Source organism: Coregonus clupeaformis, chromosome 35 (genome assembly GCF_020615455.1).
Source record: "Coregonus clupeaformis isolate EN_2021a chromosome 35, ASM2061545v1, whole genome shotgun sequence".
NCBI lineage: Eukaryota > Metazoa > Chordata > Actinopteri > Salmoniformes > Salmonidae > Coregonus > Coregonus clupeaformis.
In genome coordinates, this window is record NC_059226.1 from 8,399,411 (window position 1) to 8,414,243 (window position 14,833).

The window sequence follows — 14,833 nt, forward strand, 5'->3', positions numbered from 1 at the left end:
TTGATTTGGTACTTGTTAATCGGTATAGCAGCCTAAAGAATGTAGGTTGACATTCTATGCAATGTGCTTAGTTGTTATGACCAATCTAAAATGGAAGAACTTTTGCAAAGCTTGATCAGTGGTTGAATGTGTTAGGAAGGATAACATGGTTTGTGGGATGACAATGGTCGAGTTCCTGCCTGACTACATTCCAGATGCATTCCAGATCTTACAACTCCTGAATAGGTGTCAGCTAAACACAAAATTAGCGCATTCCTCTGCCCAGGCGTTGCTGATGCCGGCCAGATCTTACAATGCCAGGATAGGTATTTTAAATATCAGCTAACCACAATGACTATACAGTTGAAGTCGGAAGTTTACATACACTTAGGTTGGAGTCATTAAAACTCCACAAATGTCTTGTTAACAAACTCTACTTTGTACATGACACACGTCATTTTTCCAACAATTGTTTACAGACAGATTATTTCACTTATAATTCACTGTATCACAATTCCAGTGGGTCAGAAGATTACATACACTAAATTGACTGTGCCTTTAAACAGCTTGGAAAATTCCAGAAAATGATGTCATGGCTTTAGAAGCTTCTGATAGGCTAATTGACATAATTTGAGTCAATTGGAGATGTACCTGTTGATGTATTTCAAGGCCTACCTTCAAACTCAGTGCCTCTTTGCTTGACATCATGGGAAAATCTAAAGAAATCAGCCAAGACCTCAGAAAAAAAAATGTTGACCTCCACAAGTCTGGTTCATCCTTGGGAGCAATTTCCAAACGCCTGAAGGTACCACGTTCATCTGTACAAACAATAGTATGCAAGTATAAACACCATGGGACCACGCAGCCGTCATACCGCTCAGGAAGGAGACGCGTTCTGTCTCCTAGAGATGAACGTACTTTAGTGCGAAAAGTGCAAATAAATCCCAGAGCAACAGCAAAGGACCTTGTAAAGATGCTGGAGGAAACGGGTACAAAAGTATCTATATCCACAGTAAAACGAGTCCTATATCAACATAACCTGAAAGGCCGCTCAGCAAGGAAGAAGCCACTGCTCCAAAACCGTCATAAAAAAGCCAGACTACGGTTTGCAACTGCACATGGGGACAAAGATCATACTTTTTGGAGAAATGTCCTCTGGTCTGATGAAACAAAAATAGAACTGTTTGGCCATAATGACCATTGTTATGTTTGGAGGAAAAAGGTGGTTGCTTGCAAGCCGAAGAACACCATCCCAACCGTGAAGCACGGGGGTGGCAGCATCATGCTGTGGGGGTGCTTTGCTGCAGGAGGGACTGGTGCACTTCACAAAATAGATGGCATCATGAGGAAGGAAAATTATGTGGATATATTGAAGCAACATCTCAAGACATCAGTCAGGAAGTTAAAGCTTGGTCACAAATGGGTCTTCCAAATGGACAATGACCCCAAGCATACTTCCAAAGTTGTGGCAAAATGGCTTAAGGACAACAAAGTCAAGGATTTGGAGTGGCCGTCACAAAGCCCTGACCTCAATCCTATAGAACATTTGTGGGCAGAACTGAAAAAGCGTGTGCGAGCAAGGAGGCCTCCAAACCTGACTCAGTTACACCAGCTCTGTCAGGAGGAATGGGCCAAAATTCACCCAACCTATTGTGGGAAGCTTCTGGAAGGCTACCCGAAACGTTTGACCCAAGTTAAACAATTTAAAGGCAATGCTACCAAATACTAATTGAGTGTATGTAAACTTCTGACCCACTGGGAATGTGATGAAAGAAATAAAAGCTGAAATAAATCATTCTCTCTACTATTATTCAGATATTTCACATTCTTAAAATAAAGTGGTGATCCTAACTGACCTAAGACAGGGAATTCTTACTAGGATTAAATGTCAGGAATGGTGAAAAACTGAGTTTAAATGTATTTGGCTAAGGTGTATGTAAACTTCCGACTTCAACTGTATATACAGAAGTATGTGCAAACCCATTCAAATTAGCTATTTCAGCCACACCCATTGCTGACAGGTGTATAAAATCGAGCACACAGCCATGCAATCTCCATAGACAAACATTGGTAGTAGAATGGCCTTACTGTCAGTCGACACCATTGGTTGATGCATGTCATGTCTAAGCAGGGGAACGTGACCCATATGATATACAGTGCCTATAGAAAGTCTACACCCTCCTTGGATTTCTTCACATTTTATTGTATTACAAAGTGGGATTCAAATGGATTGAATTCTTCTTTTTTTGCGATCTACATAAAATACTCAGTCAAAGTGGAAGAAAAATTCTACCATTTTTAAAGATGAATGAAAAATAAAAAACAAATCTACATTTTAGATAGCTATTCACCACCCTTAGTCTTTGGTAGCGATTACAGTTTTGAGTCTTGGTTAAGTCTCATAAGAGCTTTGCACACATGTATTGTGCAATATTTTCCCATTATATTTGCCCAAACTCTGTCAAGGTGTTGGGGGTCATGGCTAGACAGCCATTTTCAAGTCTTGTCATAGATTATCAAGCAGATTTTAAATCAACTGTAACTTGGCCACTCAGGAACATTCACCATCTTCTTGGTAAGCAACTCCAGTGTAAATCTGGCTTTGTGTTGTAGGTTATTGTCCTGCTGAACGGTGAATTCCTCTCCCAGTGTCTGGTGTAAAGCAGATTGAAGCAGCTTCCCCTCTAGGATTTTGCCTGTGCTTAGTTCCACCCCATTTATTTTCATCCTGAAAAACTATTTTGTATGATTTCTTACGAATTACAATTTGTATGATATTTGACGAATTGCAGTTCGTCACTATGTTACGAATTTGCTAAATGGATATGTTATGAATTGTTGTGGCTAATGTTAGCTAGGTGGCTAACAGCTAGGCTAGGGGTTAAGGTTAGGTTAAATGGTTAATGTTAGGGGAAGGTTTAGATAACATGCTAAGTAATTGCAAAGTAGCTCAAAAGTAGTTGCTAATTAGCTAAAATGGCCCGTGATGAGATTCAAATGTGCAAAGGTTGCTAGCCGTTCGCGTTACACAACCACCCTCCTTTCGTGTTCGCCGTAACCTATTTTATGTAACCTTACCAAACGTAACATACTATGTTAGTCTGAGACCAGTATGCTGTAGCTGTTTTAAAAATCACAAATGGCCTCATGGTGACATCCCTAAGCAGTTTCCTTCCTGTCCTGCAGCTCAATTCAGAAGGACAACTGCATCTTTGATGTGTCTGGGTGATTTAATACATAATCCACAGCATAATTATTAATTTGACCATGCTTAAAGATATATGAAATGTCTGATTTGTTATTGTTACCCATCTACAGCTTACTGCCCTTCTTTATGAGGCTTTCGAAAAGCTCCCTGGTCTTTTTCGTTGAATTTGTGCTTGAAATTCAATACTTGCCTGAATGACCTTACAGATGTACTGTCATGATTTAACTGGATATGAACCCAAATGCAGACAACTACACCGAGCCAGAGAAGGTTTAACAGGTTTATTTACAAGGTTCAATTGTCCAGGTTTCCAAAAATAGGGGAAGAGCAAGTCCAGGTTTACAGGGAGGGTAACAGATCCAGGTTCTGAGCAGGAGTGGTACCGTAACGTCCTAGTGTCCGTGGTGAGTCCAAAAGGGAGGTCCGGTAGTGGAAAGCAGGATGGTGGTGGCAGGAGTGAAGCGGAGGCAGGAGTCAGGTTCCAATAATCTGTGGCACAGGAGAAAAGTAAATAGAACAGGCCAAAAAACACAAAGAGCGAAAACAAGCAGGTTGAGTCAACAGCGAGACTAACATGGTCGTCTTGACTATGATCTGACGATGAGTGGCAAGTTTGACCGGGTCTTAAAGGCTGAGGTGATTATGGTGAATGAGCTGCAGCTGGAACCCTGACTCCCGCACACCAGACTTCACTCCTGCAATCAAGAACAGACAGAGGGGAGGGGGAGAGCAGAGAGAGAGCTACCTAGCAGCAGTAGGCCTAACATGTACAGTGGGGGAAAAAAGTATTTAGTCAGCCACCAATTGTGCAAGTTCTCCCACTTAAAAAGATGAGAGAGGCCTGTAATTTTCATCATAGGCACACGTCAACTATGACAGACAAATTAAGAATTTTTTTCCAGAAAATCACATTGTAGGATTTTTTATGAATTTATTTGCAAATTATGGTGGAAAATAAGTATTTGGTCACCTACAAACAAGCAAGATTTCTGGCTCTCACAGACCTGTAACTTCTTCTTTAAGAGGCTCCTCTGTCCTCCACTCGTTACCTGTATTAATGGCACCTGTTTGAACTTGTTATCAGTATAAAAGACACCTGTCCACAACCTCAAACAGTCACACTCCAAACTCCACTATGGCCAAGACCAAAGAGCTGTCAAAGGACACCAAAAACAAAATTGTAGACCTGCACCAGGCTGGGAAGACTGAATCTGCAATAGGTAAGCAGCTTGGTTTGAAGAAATCAACTGTGGGAGCAATTATTAGGAAATGGAAGACATACAAGACTACTGATAATCTCCCTCGATCTGGGGCTCCACGCAAGATCTCACCCCGTGGGGTCAAAATGATCACAAGCTGACCTGCAGAGAGCTGGGACCAAAGTAACAAAGCCTACCATCAGTAACACACTACGCCGCCAGGGACTCAAATCCTGCAGTGCCAGATGTGTCCCCCTGCTTAAGCCAGTACATGTCCAGGCCCGTCTGAAGTTTGCTAGAGTGCATTTGGATGATCCAGAAGAGGATTGGGAGAATGTCATATGGTCAGATGAAACCAAAATAGAACTTTTTGGTAAAAACTCAACTCGTCGTGTTTGGAGGACAAAGAATGCTGAGTTGCATCCAAAGAACACCATACCTACTGTGAAGCATGGGGGTGGAAACATCATGCTTTGGGGCTGTTTTTCTGCAAAGGGACCAGGACGACTGATCCGTGTAAAGGAAAGAATGAATGGGGCCATGTATCGTGAGATATTGAGTGAAAACCTCCTTCCATCAGCAAGGGCATTGAAGATGAAACGTGGCTGGGTCTTTCAGCATGACAATGATCCCAAACATACCGCCCGGGCAACGAAGGAGTGGCTTCGTAAGAAGCATTTCAAGGTCCTGGAGTGGCCTAGCCAGTCTCAGATCTCAACCCCATAGAAAATCTTTGGAGGGAGTTGAAAGTCTGTGTTGCCCAGCGACAGCCCCAAAACATCACTGCTCTAGAGATCTGCATGGAGGAATGGGCCAAAATACCAGCAACAGTGTGTGAAAACCTTGTGAAGACTTACAGAAAACGTTTGACCTGTGTCATTGCCAACAAAGGGTATATAACAAAGTATTGAGAAACTTTTGTTATTGACCAAATACTTATTTTCCACCATAATTTGCAAATAAATTCATTAAAAATCCTACAATGTGATTTTCTGGAGAAAAAAAATCTCATTTTGTCTGTCATAGTTGACGTGTACCTATGATGAAAATTACAGGCCTCTCATCTTTTTAAGTGGGAGAACTTGCACAATTGGTGGCTGACTAAATACTTTTTTCCCCACTGTATGTATTGGAGACAGAGGAAGGGGTAGTCATTCAAAAATAATGTCAACCCCTGTTATTTCACACAGAGTGTGGGTCCATATAGGTTTTGATTTTTTAAGCCACATTTTACTTTAAACTAATTTAGGCTTGCCTATACAAAGGGGGTGAATACTTATGCAAGTACTATATTTTAGTTATTTAATTTTGTAACAATTTGTAGATTTTTATTTTCACTGACATTATGGAGTATTTTGTGTAGTTAAATGACAAATAATTACAATTAAATAAATGTCAATCCCACTTTGGCATAAGCAGGTCGCGTTCCCCTGCTCAGACGTTGCATGCACCAACCAATGGTTTCGTGCCACATCATCGACTGTGTCATCGACTGACAGATTGCTATAACATATGATGTGGTTAGCTGATATGTAAAATACCTATTCAGGCGTTGTAAAATTTGGCATGTGTCAGCAATGCCTGGGCTGAGGAATGCGCTCTGTGTTTTGGGTTTGTCCTAACTCTAACTGCTGTCAGGCTTTGTGGGAGATGCTGAATCATCCCTCTGCACTGGAATGGCATTTGTTTATTTATTTATGTTCACAAATGTGATGGTCACAAATCTGACAAATGAGAGGAACAGGCTCATGATGTACATAGACTGAATTATTGCAAAAATATTAATTCTCACTTCCTGAATCAAGCTTCAAAAGCAAATCAACCCACTTCTTTTGCAAATCTGATCCTAAACTTCAGATATTTTTGAGCCTTCCAATGAAGTCTATGCAGACTGCAAATTACTTATACAGGTGGTCATAAACGTGTTATAGGTAGTACTTTTAAATGTATACTGTATCTCACAAGCTGCCAAACTCTCAAAACAGAAGTGGGGTAACAGTCATCTCAAGTTTGAAAGCAAAACTTATTTGAACCTATACTATTACTATTTGTATAATCATATAAAAATCTACAAATGTTCACATTATTTTGATCTTTCTCCATCTTGTAAACAGCAATAAGAATAACTATCAACAATACATACATGTTAGGAATTCATCTAAAAGTAATCATAAGGCATATGGACCGATATAACATTTAAAGTGGATTTGGAAATGTTACAATGGTACATCAAATGACAAAGAGAACAATAGTCTTTGTGATGTTATTTACATTTCATAATACTTTATAACATTGTTTCATCAAATATCAACCTGCTCAGCTACCATAGAATCTGGCCATCAGGATTTCCAATGTTGCAACTGAATATAGAAAATATGTCATTGGCTCTTGGTAGCTTCTTGACAGGACTTCTCAACCCATGTCAGTTGTAGCAGCTACTAAGGGTTGTAGCAGCTACTAAGGGTTGTAGCTGCTACTAAGGGTTGTAGCTGCTACTAAGGGTTGTAGCTGCTACTAAGGGTTGTAGCTGCTACTAAGGGTTGTAGCTGCTACTAAAGGTTGTAGCTGCTACTAAGGGTTGTAGCTGCTACTAAGGGTTGTAGCTACATATGAGGACACCGAGGTACAGAATTCGCCTACATTTTTTTAGGAACAGTCGGGGTCTCAAATTACTGTTGAGAGTTAGAATAGTAGAATACACAAGGTGCAATTTCGAACTTGGTTGTGCATCAGCAGTTTCCCTCTTGTTATATGTCACTCACTGACGGTAACTCAATTAGCCCATGTCAGTTACATTTTTTTTGAAGATTGGTAAATTAGTCTAGCCAGCTATCTAAACATGTAGTAATCATGGCCAAATTTTTGTTGTTCTCCAAATAGTATTATAGAGTGTGGACCTCACTAAAACTCAGACCCTGGACCCTGTTGTGCTTGTGAAACGTGATGTTTTATCAATGTCTGGTTTTAGTTGAGGCCCGTGCAACCACAGGAGAAAAGAAACAGTATTTTGTACAACAGATTATATAGTAAGTAGCAGCAACAACAGACACAAATTAGGAAGTGAATCACACTTTGTCTCTTTGGGCAAATTTGGCATTTAGCAAATTATTTAAATGGTTATTAACTCACATTTGAATACTGAAGTTAAACAAAACCAAGTTCAACTATGCAAAATAAACAAACAAATTAAGCTAATTTCTAATAATTTCTGAGTAACTTGACATAAAGTAAATTGTTTTATTCATCAATTTGTCATACATTATTCCAACAAGCTCTGAAGAAGGTTATGTCCACTCATTTGCTCAGAGCGCTGTCTAGTGTTTACCGTCACAATTCAGTAGTGGATTTCTGAGTTAACAAAAAGTACCAACATCAATCAGATTTACATTTTTGTGTACAAAATATGTACACCTAAGAAACATAACAATGAAGTGTTCACAACCTCACATCCTGACTGGGATCCACACAGTGGAATGACAAACAAAAATATCACATTTCCTCATGACACTGAGCCGTTTATCATCCTTGTTGATGATGATGATCAGCAGGAAATGTGAATGAGGGGCTCCTCTTGGTTAATATTAGGTGATGACACGGTTTCTTGATGGCTCAGTTAAGTGTGATTCTCAGTGCCATTGTGGGCGAGCTTGGTTTTGTGCTCAACGTGAGGGCCCCTGGTGGAGTACTGTAACATCAGGAAGGGCTCCTTGGTCTCACCCTCTCCCACAATGCTCTCCTCATCTTCAGACTGGCCAATCCGCTGCAGGAGCAGGTAGCACCAACATCCGCAGATGAGAACACTGAGGGCAGCAACAGCAATGAGGATCACTACGATTGTCACCACCCCAGTAGTGGGGCTGTGGTCTGTGATGTACATGTTGCGACAGGAAGGTGACTCAGAGCATTGTCACAGAACAGGAGACTTGACAAGGACAGCGTGGTATGATCCCTTGCTGACTCAGGTGTCTTACAGTTCTGCTTGGGATACCTGGGGGTCACAAAAAGCAAAGAATGTTGAATATTTAACATTTTAAAAAAATTACGAAATAAACCCTGTTGTCAGTGCTTGTATCTGCACATCTGAATCTGTTTACTTTGTGTTTACAATTAATCTGCTGACTCAACCATAGACATATGTAATAGGACTGAACACAGAATCCTCTAACCTCCAAATCCATCAAAGAAGCAAAAGGCTTGAAATAATTTATTGATACAAAATTAAGTTGATAGCCTACCACCCTGTGGTAGGTAATCATATATTATCTATTGGCTATATTCTGCATAATATCGTATGGAAATTGCCTGGAAATATACTGCAGGTAGCAATAATGAACTATGAACGGAACGCCTTTATGCCATCAATGCCAACGCATGTGATAACTGTGCACGCTGAATCATTGCACATTAATACGCATTTATGTATGTTCATACATGATACATCGGGTCCTAACGAGAATCAAGACGCACTAGCTGAGATTCCTTACCATTCCATTGAAACAGACGACGGGATCGCGTGTCTTCTTCATCAATGCGCTATGCAGCAACAGCCCTGCCTGTATCAATACATAAAATGCATGCCTCTTCCGAATGGAACCGATTTCATTCGTAAAAATGTCCAATACAGTGTAAGAACGCAATAACCGAATTTCAAGGCCCCTGTTTCAGTGCAGAAAATGAGATCATGTGACGCACAATATATCGAATAAAATTTTATTTGTGCTGTCAATCTCTATTTTAAAGCAAAAGTAGTAGCTAGATTATCTTCATTGACAACAAAAAGTAAATGTTTAAAATATATAAATATCACTTAATTTTTGTCTATGGACATCATTTTGAAAAGTTATAGTTATAGGAGCTCATAGATGTGCTACTGTGTTACCTTCTTGGTCTCATATCAGTCCTAGCTCAATGTCATGGAAATACCCGTAGACCCTCCAGACCCCAAAATATCACGTGATACATACAGGACGCTTGTTCCTCGAAGTTGCCTCGAGCTACTGTAAAGCAGCATTTTGTTTGGACGTCAAGAAGCAGGTTAATTAGCCAACTTTGCTATCGCTAGGTAAGGAAAAGCTAGTTAGCTTAAGTGTTTTTTTTCTTCTAAAAAGTATGTAGCTACAGTACACTGATGCCTTGAGCTCTTGTAAATATTAGTATTAGCTAGCAAGCCGTCATATTTTTGACAGCCATCGATTTGACAGCCATTGACGCCTCTCTCACTCAATCTCGTCTTGACTAGTTAGCTAACCGAGTTGTAGCTATTTGCCTAGCTAGCAAGCCAGCTTGCTTGCTGATTAATTGTAGTAACATGGGCCCGTGGGTCTATAGTCAGCCTTTCACAGGTGCCACTGGCCACATATGTTTTGGCTAGCTTTCGAAGTTAGGGCTTGTTCTGACAAGTTTGTTTTGCTTTGTAGCTTAGCTAAATTAGTTTCCTAGCATAGTAGCTAGCTAGCTAAATTAGCTAGCAATAATCTAGCCAGACGCGAGTCTTGAGTTACATAACTAACTGTACCCTTTAATCCAACTACCTGACTAGCATAGTAATTATTAATAATGTTATCATGTTTCATGACTCTTGTATAACGTTGGATTTAATAGAGCTATGTAATAGGATTAAGGTATTATTAGCAAACGTTACAGCCTGTAGTTACAGCTGTGACTGTAGACCTGGCTATCTGATTGTAGTTTATTTACAAAATGTGCTAAGAAATTATGAATCTGTCGACTCCCAGTCATTGCAATATAAAGTTAAGTTATGATTTTCTCTTGGACCTTTTTTTTTTTTTAGCTGATTGATAACAAAGACATGGCAAGTGCACCTCCAGTGGAGACAGTTGGATTTGTGGGGCTCCCTCAGCCACCTTCCTATGAAGAATCAGTGGGTCCTCAGTACCAGGGGCCGGTGCTTCCTCCTGCCTACACCAAATCTGCACAGTATCCATACCCAACACAGCCGTATAGTCAAATATATCAACCAACGGCTCACAGTACTAGCAGTCCAATAGGTAAATAAAATCTTCATCACATTGCTTTCACTTTTCACTATGCTGTTCCCTCTTAGGTCGAACTCTCTAGACACACTTGGCTTGAGACAGCTCAAACTGGGCCATCCAAAATGTACTCTTTTGGTTTCAAATCATCTCAAGTAGCCTAATCCCTATTTTAAACTATTGGTTTGCTTTGCACTTTTAACACAATAGTCTTGGAATCTGATAGGTCTTGATGGATGTTAATAAACAGTGTCCTGTGCAAGGGACCAAGCTTATCTCTAGGAGGCTACGTAATTAACGTTAACTTTCAATTTCCTGTTTGGTGTTTAACATTCTTTGTTCCTCAGTGTCAGTTCAGACCATTTACGTCCAGCCGGGTGTGGTGTTTGGGGATCTTCCAGTGCAGACGCATTGCCCTGCATGTGCCCAAATGGTGATCACTCGGCTGGAGCACACCTCTGGAACAATGGCCTGGTTAACATGTGCTGGCCTGTTCATTTTCGGGTAAGATTAATTTATCAAGAGTCCCCCTGTATGGTTGTTCATAGTCCTGAAAAGTCCCATTTTGTATGGGCTGCATAATGCGTAATCTGATATTTTGTTTTTTTCTAGTTGCATCTATGGCTGTTGCCTGCTTCCTTTCTGTGTGGATGGTTTGAAGGATGTGACACATCGATGTCCCAACTGCAACAACGTCCTTGGAGAACACAAACGGCTTTGATTTTGCCGTTTGAAAAGAGTAGTCTCTCTATTGAGCATGCAACCTTGCAGCCTGTCTCTATCTTGAATTGTCTAATTACAAATACTGTCAGAGGCTAAATAATCATGTTAAACATGCATATTTTGATGATGGTCATCATGTAGTCTACATCAGAGGTACTCAATTCTTATGCTATGAGGTCCGGAGCTGCTGGTTCTGTTCTACCTGATAATTAATTGCACACCTGGTGTCCCAGGTCTAAATCAGTCCCTGATTAGAGGGGAACAATACAAAAAATGCAGTGGAACTGGCTTTGAGGTCCAGAGTTGAGTTTGAGTGGTCTATATATTACCTTTATTAAGAGCTTTGTCCACTAGATAACTATCTAGATAATGTGTCAATATTGCACTTTCAAATGAAGGATTCTATTATATAATTGTATATATGCAGTCAGTTTGAATAGTAATGTGCACCCCATGTTGGTAGGGTAAGACTGGTTGATATTGTAACTACATTTTTATAGGATCTATATGTATCTTTTATAATCGAACTGCAACATGACTACCTGTTAAGACTACCTTTTTATAGTCTTATTGTGATGGTTACTGGTAAGTGGTAAGCAAGCTCATCGTACAAACTGCCCTAAGTAGATCCACTTGTTGTCTTAGGCCTAAATGCCTTTAGGTTGAACGAATGAATGGCTTTGTTGTAAGTTATGCAGTGGAAGAAGTATTATATTAGGATGTTTTGATTGATTGAAATCCAGGCACCTTTGAGCAGTCCTTCAAAATAATATATTTTTTAAGTCCATTGATTCACAAGGGTGTCATTGATTGTATAGGCCCTATTTGTTTATTTTCATTCATCACATACAATTGTGTGCTTCTGTAGAATTCACTTAATGGCATTTTTTCAAATGTGTATGTATGACATAAGCACAAATAAATGATCATTTTACCACATTGTTTATTCTTTATAATGTACATTCTTTGTATTTTGTTTGAGTTCGTGATTTTTTGCCCAGACTAGCACTTCTGACAGGTTTTTAGTGCATTATATGCATATATTATAGCCTAATAAACAGTGTTAGGCTATTATATATGCATATAAAGCACTTTCTATCATAAATGGTGTTGGGCACGTACTTCTATGCTGTGGTCCATTACCTTTGGCAATTAAATATCAGGCAGGCCAGAAATCACCCAGAACCAGCAGCAGTCTTTACATTTTGCAAAAAAAAAAGAATGAATGAAAACACAAACAGGCATTGACAAGGACAACTACCACCCGAGCCACTGTCTGTTCACCCCGCTATCATCCAGAAGGCAAGGACAGTGCAGGGACCGAGAAACTGAAAAACAGCTTCTATCTCAAGGGCATCAGACTGTTAAACAGCCATCACTAGCACAGAGAGGCTGCTGCCTACATACAGACTTGAAAATCACTGGCCACTTTAATAAATGGAACACCAGTCACTTTAATAATGCCACTTTAATGTTTACATATCTTGCATTACCCATCTCATATGTATATACTGTATTCTATACTATCTATTGCATCTTAGACTATGCCACTCCCTTTAATGATAATGACATTGCTCAACCATATATTTATATATTCTTATTCCATTCCTTTACTTAGATTTGTGTGTTTTAGGTTTTTGTTGTAGAACTGTTAAGATATTACTTGCTAGATATTGATGTACTGTCGGAACTAGAAGCACAAGCATTTCACTACGCTCGCAATAACATCTGATAACCATGTGTATGTGACCAATACATTTGATTTGATTTTGATTTGATAGCAACATACTGCTGATGCTTCTACGTGAGCGTTTGCTGAAGGTCTTCCACCTCAAACTTCCACATTCTTCTGTGAATCGCAGCGCGTTCAGAGAGGTCTGCCATCTTCACCGCGCGCAGGACAGGTTCTGGAGAGAGGGCCTGGATCATCCCCATCACCATGACATAGTTACCTGGGTAAAATCAGGAAGTAACAAATCAAGTGTTTTGTGCAATTTTGTACATATTTTAGCTGCAGCTAAAAGGAAAATAAAGGTGCATCTCACCCTGAAGTAGGCATGGGTTGCCCTTAGGAATGTTGTTGACACCATTGACAACAAATGTCCCTGTCTCGTCCAAAAGAAGCACTGTGTTGTGATCCGACCGAACTTCCAGTATTGTCCCTTGCATCCAAACCACAGAGACTACAAGTGCAGTGTTTTTCCATTGTCCCAGTCTTTTTATATTACATTCGAGCTTGCCATTCAATCGATTCTCTTTTCCCTCTCGGAGTTGGCTGGAAATAACTTTGATAGGAGGACTTTTCTTATTTTCTCCTGAAATTAGCCCAGTGGAGTCCATGCCATCTGTGAGTGAAAACTTTCAAACGAGTTAGTTATAAAAAATATTTCGTGTTACCCTTAGACGTTATTGTGACCAATAACCCGGATGTTGATTTGAACGTTTTAAAATAAAATCCCCTCGGATTGGTTGCATACGTGGTGCTAACAATGGGTAGTATCGTGGTTTGTCTAGCTCCCGCCTATCCTTTCTTTGGATTGGTGGATACATTTAATTATTGTAATCCTGTTTTGAATATTCGATGAGGGTTGTTGACGTCAACCGCCTGTATTTATTGGAGAGAGACACTGTGCTAATAGCCTCATGCAATGAATATGCATAGCCATCTCGAGAAAACTCCCAATATAAAGTTTTTTTTCTCAAAGTTGCCGGGATGTCACGTGTCCTACTTATATCAGTACACTCGTAACAATTTAAGAAAGTCATATTCGATCAAATAAACCTCACGAGCAAATAAACCATTATATTTTGTTGTTGAACAAATTCGACACCCATTGACCACCATGGGCGAAACAACGCCACCTGCTAGAGGGAGAATGAGTGTCCGCCGAGTTGAGCACCTCCTATTTTTTCCATGGTATTTTCACTTGTGTGACGGTGAACACAAGCTTTGTCGAACCCATTAGATTTCTTGATCCTGATTTACCCATGCAGTTTCTTAGGCCTATCACTATTTTGAACCATCAAATGAACAAAATAAAACCATGGTCCGTAAATAATAATCCCCGCCTTATCTTAGCTCATTGGTCACCATAGCAACACCCACCCGTTGTATGCGCTCCAGCAGGTACACAGTGGGGAGAACAAGTATTTGATACACTGCCGATTTTGCAGGTTTTCCTACTTACAAAGCATGTAGAGGTCTGTAATTTTTATCAGAGGTACACTTCAACTGTGAGAGACGGAATCTAAAACAAAAATCCAGAAAATCACATTGTATGATTTTTAAGTAATTAGTTAGCATTTTATTGCATGACATAAGTATTTGATCACCTACCAACCAGTAAGAATTCCGGCTCTCACAGACCTATTCGTTTTTCTTTAAGAAGCCCTCCTGTTCTCCACTCATTACCTGTATTAACTGCACCTGTTTGAACTCGTTACCTGTATAAAAGACACCTGTCCACACACTCAATCAAACAGACTCCAACCTCTCCACAATGGCCAAGACCAGAGAGCTGTGTAAGGACATCAGGGATAAAATTGTAGACCTGCACAAGGCTGGGATGGGCTACAGGACAATAGGCAAGCAGCTTGGTGAGAAGGCAACAACTGTTGGCGCAATTATTAGAAAATTGAAGAAGTTCAAGATGACGGTCAATCACCCTCGGTCTGGGGCTCCATGCAAGATCTCACCTCGTGGGGCATCAATGATCATGAGGAAGGTGAAG

At 40.1% G+C, this 14,833-nt stretch overlaps 3 protein-coding genes across 3 annotated transcripts; 1 reads left to right on the forward strand and 2 right to left on the reverse strand.

Moving 5' to 3' along the window:
- Positions 1-7,172: 7,172 nt before the first annotated feature.
- LOC121550654 (stannin-like) lies at positions 7,173-9,126 on the reverse strand. Its single transcript, XM_041863000.2, has 2 exons — positions 8,871-9,126; positions 7,173-8,374 (listed from the first exon to the last, which is right to left on the reverse strand). The coding sequence occupies exon 2, from the start codon at positions 8,261-8,263 to the stop codon at positions 8,000-8,002; it is 264 nt and encodes an 87-aa protein (XP_041718934.1). The 5' UTR covers positions 8,264-8,374; positions 8,871-9,126; the 3' UTR covers positions 7,173-7,999.
- A 225-nt stretch (positions 9,127-9,351) lies between these two features.
- On the forward strand, positions 9,352-12,041 carry LOC121550653 (lipopolysaccharide-induced tumor necrosis factor-alpha factor homolog). The gene is made up of 4 exons (XM_041862999.2): positions 9,352-9,448; positions 10,178-10,394; positions 10,727-10,883; positions 10,992-12,041. Exons 2-4 carry the CDS (start codon positions 10,196-10,198, stop codon positions 11,098-11,100), a joined length of 465 nt encoding a protein of 154 aa, XP_041718933.1. The 5' UTR covers positions 9,352-9,448; positions 10,178-10,195; the 3' UTR covers positions 11,101-12,041.
- Positions 12,042-12,805: 764 nt separating this feature from the next.
- LOC121550821 (recQ-mediated genome instability protein 2) lies at positions 12,806-13,599 on the reverse strand. The gene is made up of 2 exons (XM_041863190.2): positions 13,148-13,599; positions 12,806-13,054 (listed from the first exon to the last, which is right to left on the reverse strand). Exons 1-2 carry the CDS (start codon positions 13,440-13,442, stop codon positions 12,903-12,905), a joined length of 447 nt encoding a protein of 148 aa, XP_041719124.1. The 5' UTR covers positions 13,443-13,599; the 3' UTR covers positions 12,806-12,902.
- Between the last annotated feature and the right edge of the window lie 1,234 nt (positions 13,600-14,833).